General features: G+C 37.8%; 2 protein-coding genes across 4 annotated transcripts in view; one reads left to right on the forward strand and one right to left on the reverse strand.

Moving 5' to 3' along the window:
- Positions 1 to 5,030, forward strand: part of LOC125039553 (alpha-actinin, sarcomeric-like) — a 95,220-nt gene extending 90,190 nt beyond the window's left edge. For all 3 annotated transcript variants that reach the window (XM_047633624.1, XM_047633625.1, XM_047633626.1), the window contains exons 12-17: positions 1,120 to 1,204; positions 1,684 to 1,787; positions 1,976 to 2,106; positions 2,304 to 2,477; positions 2,764 to 2,998; positions 3,225 to 5,030. In XM_047633624.1, the coding sequence (XP_047489580.1) occupies positions 1,120 to 1,204; positions 1,684 to 1,787; positions 1,976 to 2,106; positions 2,304 to 2,477; positions 2,764 to 2,998; positions 3,225 to 3,383 (888 nt within the window). In that variant the 3' untranslated portion in view covers positions 3,384 to 5,030. The remainder of the gene's footprint in view (positions 1 to 1,119; positions 1,205 to 1,683; positions 1,788 to 1,975; positions 2,107 to 2,303; positions 2,478 to 2,763; positions 2,999 to 3,224) is intronic.
- Positions 5,031 to 9,456: 4,426 nt separating this feature from the next.
- LOC125039681 overlaps positions 9,457 to 10,000 on the reverse strand; it is a 2,287-nt gene continuing 1,743 nt past the window's right edge. Inside the window, exon 4 of the mRNA XM_047633875.1 lies at positions 9,457 to 9,800. Within this exon, the coding sequence (XP_047489831.1) occupies positions 9,610 to 9,800 (191 nt within the window). The 3' untranslated portion in view covers positions 9,457 to 9,609. The remainder of the gene's footprint in view (positions 9,801 to 10,000) is intronic.

Raw genomic sequence — 10,000 nt, forward strand, 5'->3', positions numbered from 1 at the left:
AGTGCTTGAAAGAAACAACTGTTCCTATACCAAAGTTAGTAGCTTTACTTTAAGTACTATTATTTTCATTATTGTTATTGTTATTTTAATTAGTTGACAAAGATTCACACCAAAAGTTGCAGAGAAATGTAAGGATTTGTTGGTATATTATGAGATGATGATGATGTAGTTTCTTTCATATTACCATGAATACTTTTTATGAATAAATAGAGGACTTTAGCTGGAGATTTGAATGTGTGTGTGTGTGTGTGTGCATATATGCATATATGCACTTTTATGTATCTAGGAGTCTTGTCATTTATTATATGATTTAAGAGCAGATAGGTGTAAATTTCCACAGAGTATTTTGTTTCAAATTTGTTTTCTGCTGAATAGATTTTCCTTTATTCTACGATCATGTTAGTGAGAAACATTTTTTGTATATGCAAATATAGGGAATATGCTCTTCAATTAAAAGATTTTGCAGTATTTTGTTCATCTGCATCACTGGACAAGCAGAGTAATGATATATAGATGATGAATAAAATATTTTTATTAAATATATGTAAGTATGGGATAGCATAATATAGAAACATGATTTTTATTAAAAATGATGTGTCAGCATATTGACAACATCACTGCAGAATACTGGATAGTATATAGGAAAACTGTCTTGTTTAGAGGAACAAACCTGAAACAGCTTTTGTGTTTATGCTGACAGCTTGTCATTTGTACTAAAAATCACAGATTTCAAACCTAATATCTTTGGATAAATATATAGAAAAAAATATTAATAATGAAATAGTTGTACATTTCCAAATATTTTAGAAAATGAAACATTGGCATATTGCTTTGCACAGTTATTTTTTGTTGCACAAGGTGTCCTTGATGTAAGACAAATCACTGCACAACTGCAATTTTGCATGGAAAACATTTTCACAAGATAAGAGTTAAGTTTAAAATGTGTGAAAAAGGCAATACATTTTTGTATGTTCTTGATAAAGTATATGTTTTATGATTATATCAAGTATGTTTAAAGTGATGGGAATATCATTTGTAGTTCTCACTGTTGTGCTACCCATTTTGCTTGTATTTGCTGTCATCATAAATTCAGATAACTAAAATGGAGTTTTATTGCAGGTCATCTCCAGCAAGTGGGGGGAGGTCAAGAAATTGGTGCCTGCTCGTGACAACACACTCCAGGCTGAACTCCAGAAACAGCAGAGTATCCTTTTGATTGAATTTCATACTTTTATAGATGTGCTTTGTTTCAGTTTTTATACTTTTTGTTGTCATAGTGTTTGGGTAAACTTCTGTAAGAGTCACTGCTTACCACTTTCAGAAAAATAGTTTGTTGGAATGATTAAAATCAAATTCAACCCATTCATGCCAGGTGACAGATATACTTGCCATGATGCGCTGAGCCCATACACCAGGTGGCAGGTATCCCATGCTATGCGCTGTAGAGCTTGCTGAGTGTAGTGTTCACTAAACAGTTGGTTGCTTTTAGCCCTGACTGCAGTCATTGAGGTGCAGCCCTCCAAAGTACTTTGCAATTTTGACATTTACTAGTAATACTTTTTTGCTTTGGTAAGAATGCTAAACATTAGCACTCACCAGAGAAGTAGGTAATAAAGGGAAAAATTACATTTCATGACAAATCCTTCTATCTCTGTTTGCATTTTCTTTAACCAAGTTCCTTAGACAATGAGTCGCTGCGTCGCCAGTTCGCTGAGAAGGCTAATGGCGTTGGTCCCTGGATTGAGAAGCAGATGGATGCTGTTGCTGCCATTGGCATGGGCATGCATGTAAGTATGGGATTTAATCGGCAGGAAGAAGATGAGGAGTACTTGTTCAATATACTGTGTTTCATCATACTCCCTATGGCATATATCTTTCTCATAATACATCTTCTTTACCATGTAAACTGAAATATGAATATGTTTTATTGTATTTTTATTTATTTAGAAATTTAAACAATATATATTTTCCAAAGGGATCTGTCCTTGAGGATCAGCTTAACCGTCTGAAGGACTATGAAGCAGCTGTCATCGGAAACAAGGCCATCATGGATGAGATGGAGAAGATTCACCAGGCTGTGCAAGAGTCCATGATCTTCGAAAACAGGTAAAACAAAATCACATTCTAGAGTTCATTTTAAAAACATGTATATTATGGGGAATTTTCTATTTTATGCAATGGCCTTATTTTTATCTTTATTATTGTATTTCTACATAGCAAAATAGTTTTTGCTATGTGAACATTTGCTGTGATTTGTAAGTTGGATCTGTGCAGAGTCTAATGGTATTTCTTTTAACAATCAGGTATACCCAGTACACAATGGAGACCCTCCGTGTGGGATGGGAGCAACTCCTGACCTCCATCAACCGCACTATCAACGAGGTGGAGAACCAGATCCTCACCAGGGATTCCAAGGGTATCAGCCAAGAGCAGCTCACAGAGTTCCGTTCATCCTTCAATCACTTCGACAAGAACAGGTAAAGCACTTCTGAAGACCTTTAGTTTTCCTCTCATATATAGTGTACCTCTCTTTCTTGATCTTGCTTTAATTTGTTATTTGTTATTCATTTGAAAGGAAATAGAACTAGAAAAAAAAATATGGACCCATAAAGGAAAAACAATTCCCTTTACTATGCTGTAATTTGATGCATAAAAAGAAAAAGAAATACCTACTTTCTCTACAGTAATTAAATAAAATTTACATTATTTAGTGGGACTACATCAACCATCACTCTTTCATGGAGTCTAAAATGTTATTTTCAGGGGTGGCCGCCTTGCTCCAGATGAGTTCAAATCATGCTTGATATCTCTGGGATACTCCATTGGCAAGGACCGCCAGGGCGAGATTGACTTCCAGCGCATTGTAAGCATCGTTGATCCTAACAGCACAGGATTCATTCAGTTTGATGCCTTCCTGGACTTCATGACCCGTGAGAATGTGGACTCTGACACTGCTGAACAGGTTATTGACTCCTTCAGGATCTTGGCTGGTGACAAGGTGAGTTTTCAGAGACATGGTGTTCTGATATCATATAAATTGGAAATTATTGCATCATTTAATTCTATTTTTTTTCTTTTTCTTTTTTTTCAGTGTTTGTGAATGAAATGATCAATCATGTAAACAATACATAAGATTGCTCTTAGTTTCTTTACTTTTTGTTTTCTTAACATTATCTCTTGTTATGACAATCCACCAAATAGTCTCTCTTTTTTCTCTTCCTCAGCCATACATCCTTCCTGAAGAGCTGCAGCGTGAGCTTCCTCCAGACCAGGCTGAGTACTGTATCCAGCGCATGCAGCCTTACTCTGGTCCTGATGCTCCTCCAGAGGCCCTCGACTACATGTCCTTCTCCACCTCTCTCTATGGCGAGTCCGACTTGTAAATTGCGTGCACCAATGATCTCGGGGGGGTAAACCTCGCAAGCAATCAACCTCGGGAGGGTAAACCAGCTGTCACGAAACCCTCTGTTCTGTTAATCAAAGGTGGGGGGTGAAGTCAAACTAGAGGACATGTAATTTTTAAATTATTTTGAATGGTGGACCATCCTCTGTCATCTGAAGGTTGACTACTACAGGAAATATGGACCCAAGATTTAAAGTTTCAAGTGATGACAAAAAGTATATAAAGTACTATATAAACAGTATGTATCCTGGTGATACATAGAGTAAATTTGTAAAATTTCGGGTCAGACTTATTAATCAATGAGAAAAAAAGTCCATCAATTATTGATACTGTTAAGGACTTTGCTCTGCACAAATAGTGTCTGTGGCCTGTGACTGGCACTCGTATGGCCTTTTCAGCTTTTCCCATGGAAATGTTGTTAATACTCTGAATGCTCGTCACAGCTACTAGACAGTGTGGTTTACATGGCGGACAAAAGACACTACTGTCTGCAGGTGCTACAGAGGAGGAGCAGGACAAAGACCAGGAAAATATGCAAATGCTAGGTTTCTTACCAGCAGTCTGACACATTGACAATAATGACTTGGGCCTTCATTGACTTCTTCGGCTCATTCTATCTTTCCAACTGTCAACTGGTACTTTGCCTGTAACTTGACATTCGAGGATCATTGTTCACACGACCCTTTGATATTCAATTTACCCCAAACACTGCCGCCAATAGTGCCTCCTCCTCAGTTTGTTGTTCTTCCAGTGATCTGTCAAACCCTCTGACCCATATTCTAGAATGTCTCATGATCTGTCTCTCAGGCACAGGCTTAAACAACACTGGCCAGTCAGAAATTTGAAATGAAGTGACATGAGATGATGACTGGAAGGCTGATTTAATGCGATGTTCAAGAATGCGGGTCTCTGCCTCTTGTTGTAGTGTAATCATGGAATCTAGTCCTAACTGCTGTAGCAAAGCCATCTCCAGCAAGAAAGCTGCTTCTTCTTAAGCAGAGTTTTTGTTGTAAATATATCAAGAATAGTTTATCACAAAGACCTTGCTTTATTTTCATGCTAATACTGTATGTAAAATGAATAAAAATCACTGATCTTCCCTCAATGGTTTGTGATGTGTATATTGCCAGTGGTGTATTCCAACACTATTCTGTAAAAAAAACATCTTTTCATCATGTAAATCCATATGAAACTTCACAAAGTGGGTAAAGATGTTTGCCTTCTTTGCTCTATCAATAACTGAAATCTAGTGCTCGTCTTAGTGTACAAAAATCGCTTCAGACTAGCGCTTCTCTCAGTTACATGACAATTTTTCTGCAAAATTTGTATGTGCTTTGTTTATATAAGAGAGCTTCAATCATGTTTGTTATAATTAGATAGTGTTTTTTTTTTTCTCAAAGATTTGATCTTATCTGTAATTATCCTAGGGCGACATTATTTATTGTTACAGGCAATAATCACAGTGATGACTAGGAACCAGGGTGATGTGCTATTCTTTACACATACTTTAAATACATTATTTTATAAATATACAACTGCTCACATGGTTTCTTAGTTGTTTCAGTGTTTACCAACCACAGCCTCATACACTTTGTGTAAGATCTACAAATAAAGGCTAATGAAAATTTGCTATCATATAATACCCTAAAAATTGACAACAAAAATTCCTACATTAACATTATTATAAACACTGGTTTCAGTATCATATTCTCTTGGAAGTATGGATAATGAAAGGAATAAGACACATTAAATTATGAAAGTCACAGATAGGCTTCATTCCCTTGTTTCCCATCAAACATTCATTGATTTTAAATGTAGTCAAGAATCAAAGTTGTTTTTTAAGCCAGAATGCCATGCTGTAAATTTCACAACCACTAAATTTGGGTATATTTAGATGAGAAGGAATACGGTTTCCTAAATAAAAGATTTTTTTTTTTTTTATAAAAATGTGGCTGTTCAAGAAAGTGTGTATATGGATACATATAAAGTTTAATGCAATTTATTCAGTACTTAACTTGTATCCATAAAATGCATGATACAGAATTTTCAAGAACATATTCAAAACAGAAAGAAGAGACAGTAATATATTATGACATCATTTATAATACAAAACCTAAATAAATATTTATAACAAAAATACGAAAAGTTGAAACTGGAAAAACAAAAAAGGTAAGAGCTCTGTATTACAAATTATCACATATTAAACACCACACTACATTTAACTTTAATGTTACATGTCACCTCATGTGATGTGGGTCTACTATGATTGTTTTTTTGGCAACTGTTGTTTAAGGAAAAGCAAGTGTGCAACAGATGTGTTACCATTATACATTACCTTAATCAGGAAAATATGATTCAGTAATTCACTTGTTAAGATAGTTTGCCAATAAAACTATCTGAACATAACGTTACCTCTATCTATGAATGAATTAATAATGGTTTTACAATTTTATGCAGCAGCTGTACTGATGAATGGATGTCAAAATTCAATGCTAAGTTCTGACAAACCTTATTTGCTGAATTGTAAAAACATATGAGTATCTGTCAGATTGGGATAATGTAAACTTTTCACACACATACACACACACACAGACTGCCAATAAAGAAAGATATGCACAACTTTAGCATAAGAAAAAGCAAAAGGAAGCATTAATTGCCCTGAACCACTAGCGTTATGGGAACTCTCCCTGTATGACAATAAAGAGGAGACTGGGTGGAGGAAAAAAACAGATGATGTAACGTTGAATAGGAATAAAAAATCAAAATAGAAGTTCTGATTTATAACTCGTGATCTGCCAGACACACAACCATCATTATCATCAACATCATCATTTGTATTTGTAGCTGAGGGTTATGGAGTGACAACTAAGGGTAAGATGTTACACACACACACACACACACACACACACACACACACACACACACACACACACACACACACACACACACACACACACACACACACACACACACTATATGATATATTATATATATACATACATACATATATGTACAAACATATATAAACATATATATAAATACATATATATGTGTATATATATTATATATATATATATAGTATATATATAATATGTATATAATATATATAATATGTATAATATATATTATTTATATATATATATATGTATATGTATATGTATATGTATATGTATATGTATATGTATATGTATATGTATATGTATATGTATATGTATATGTATATGTATATATATATATATATGTATATGTATATGTATATGTATATGTATATGTATATGTATATGTATATATATATATATATATATATATATATGTATATGTATATGTATATGTATATGTATATGTATATATATGTATATGTATATGTATATGTATATGTATATGTATATGTATATGTATATGTATATGTATATGTATATGTATATGTATATGTATATGTATATGTATATGTATATGTATATGTATATGTATATTTATATTTATATTTATATTTATATTTATATATATGTATATGTATATATATGTATATGTATATGTATATTTATATATATATGTATATTTATAAAGATATATATAGATATATATAGATATATATATATAAATATATATATATATATATATATATATATATATATATATATATACACACACACACACACACACACACACATACACACACACTGGTGGGTGTTTCATTGTCAGGGTGATGTGAAGCTATGGTGTGGTAGCCTAAATAGTGCTTTTGCATGCTCTCTCGCTTGCAGATGCTACCGCTGGCTAGTCTGATGCGAAAAAGGAGCAGTTGTGCATGTGTCCCCTGCAAGTGCCTCCTCGTGGCCACCCATGAAAAATAGGTATCTTGTGATCCTAGGCTGAACTGTGGAGGCTCTTGGAGCAGCAGGAGGCCCTAAAGGTCCGGAGTCATGGCCCACCAGCGTATGGACACTTCCAGGCTTTGTACTAAATGCCCCCTTGCACCCTAGGGTTAATGGGTAGGTGGGCCTTGCAGACTGCTGGGACTCGGTCTGGGAATTTGGGTTACCTGTCCCGTCTGCGTCCTGGCGGTCGCTAACCCGGCGTGAGGCTTGTGGGGCCTCCACAGGTGGATTATGGGACCTGCAGCTAGCCAGCCCTCGCTATATGGGGCAACGTCTGTGGGGGGTGGCAGAGGTGACGTCCACCCGGAGTGACTGCCCGAGGTTAAACATTAAATGTGCTGTCAAGGTAGGGGCTTGGAACGTCCGCTCTTTGCGACAGGACGATCGGTTGCCACTACTGTCAAGGGAGCTGAAGCAACAGAGTTGGACTGGCTGCTCTCTCATAGGTGAGAAAACCTGGCAGCGGCATGACTAGTGTTGGTGGCTACACCTATTACTGGTCAGGCTGCTGTGACTGTCACCATCTCCAGGGAGTAGCCATAGCCATCTCCAGCAGATTTCAGCCCTCGGTGGTAGAGGTCATTCCGGTCGATGAACATATATTGGTATTGAGACTTAAACTTACATTTAGCTTCATGCTCTCTTATTACCGTGTACATCAGTAGGACTACTGATGTGAAAGAAATGTTTTACGTCAAACTTGCATCTGTGACAGACAGCTGTCCTTGGCGAGATATTTGCATTCTTATGGGTGAATTCAGTGTGGTATCTGGCTGCGATCGAGCTTGTTATGAGATGTCTGTCGATCCTCATGGCTCAGGAGCTGATGCTGGCAGCGAGAATAACCTCTTTTTCTAGGACTTTGCTAGGTCCCATAAATTAAGGATTTCTGGTTCTTGGTATCAGCACTCTGACCCGCATTGTGGGACCTGGTACAGCAATACAGGCACTTGCTGGAGGATCCTCCAGAACTACAAGGGTATATAGGAGCACCGAGTTTTGTGGAACGGATCATAGATTAGTTGTGGCTACTCTCCGAGTCCACTTCGGGCGTTGGCTGTTTGCAGCTTACATCAACCTCAAGGTGTTCGATATTGTGCATCACGAATCATTTTGGGAGATCCTGAGACTAGGAGGAATTCCAATAAGGATATTGGATTAATAGCAAGCCTGTATACTGGTATTGAAAGTACTGTAAAGTGTGGTGGGGGCCTGTCGAGCTTCTTCCCTGTTAGTTCAGGAGTGAGGCAAGGCTGAGTTCTTGCACTTACACTTCAACACTTGCATGGACTGGATATTGGGTAGAGCTATTGTCCAAAGTCACTGTGGAGCAACTCTGGGCAATATCAAGGTTACCGACCTTGACTTTGTTGACGATGTTGCTATTCTATCTGAGTTTATGGAAACCCTAGTGGTGGCTCTTGATGCATTTAGCAATTAGGCAAAATCCCTGAGGCTAGAGGGCTTCTGGACCAAGACCAAGATCCAGGAATTTGGGGGCCTATTAGGAGATCCTGTTCAGTTAGTACATGCTTACGGTAAGGACATTGAGGTCACAGAGAGCTTTATATACCTTGGTAGTCAGTTCATGATTGTCAAACCAGGAAGTCAGTAGATGGATTAGCCTGGCAGCATGGTCATGAAATCTCTCGAGAAGACCATTTGGAGAAGCTGGTACCTGTGCAGAAGAACGAAGCTATGTGTCTTCATGGCCCTGATACTGCCAGTTTTATTATACGGTTGTAAAATATGAACGCTATTTTGAGCCTTGGAATCTCGTCTTGATGTCTTTTGTAATAGGCCCTTGTGCCGGATCATGGAGTACAATTGGTGGGACCATATGTCCAACCAACAGTTACATCATGACTCTGGTACAGGACCTGTTACTTGCACAATCTATACGGCCACCTAGCTCGTTTCCTACAGGATGATCCTGCCCACTAGGTTGTCTCTGTTCGAGACAACCCTGGGTGGAAGAGGCCTGTGGGACGACCTAGGAAGTCGTGGCTTCGGCAGATCGATCAAGCCTGCCATGAAGAGCTAGAGATGGGCCGAGCCCCTGCCTTGCGGCTCACAATGAGGGATCCTCGTAGGTGGAAATGAAGCGTGGATACGGCTATGCGCCCCCGTCAGAGTTTGCCGATGATTAAATGATGATATTTATAGATATAAATGTATAGATATATATTTATATGAATGGAGGTAGGTATAATAAACTGACATTAAGGAAATACTAGCAACAGTCATTTACTTAATCGAAAGCTTTATTTCTGAACAATGTTTCCTCAATATTTTTTAGCTACAAATACAACCAGACCTTCAGGTATCCTAGAAAGTATAACACGGCTGCGCAGGTTTGCAAACATGGCGCCCCAGGCATCGGTCGAAGCAGCATTTGTCTGTGGGGCTCCTGGTGCAGGCGTGGTCGTGGGAGCAGGTCTCTGGAGGACCGACGCGGGTGGTCGGGCACTCCGGACGGACAGCGGGGCAGCATCCGGGTCTCCCGAAGGGCGGCAATGCTGTGGAAAAGATTAGGGAACGAATGAGAGAAACGAGAGGGGGTTAGGTGACACTGGACGAGAAGGGGAAATGAGATTGGAATAGGAGAGAGATGGGAGTGAGAGAGAATTTCGAGATAAGCTCAGTGATCATCATGGTATTCATGAATTATTATGGTAAGGAAATATAAAGAATGGTAACAAAGAATGTAGGTGCATTT

Source organism: Penaeus chinensis, chromosome 27 (assembly GCF_019202785.1).
Source record: "Penaeus chinensis breed Huanghai No. 1 chromosome 27, ASM1920278v2, whole genome shotgun sequence".
Taxonomy (NCBI): Eukaryota; Metazoa; Arthropoda; class Malacostraca; order Decapoda; family Penaeidae; genus Penaeus; species Penaeus chinensis.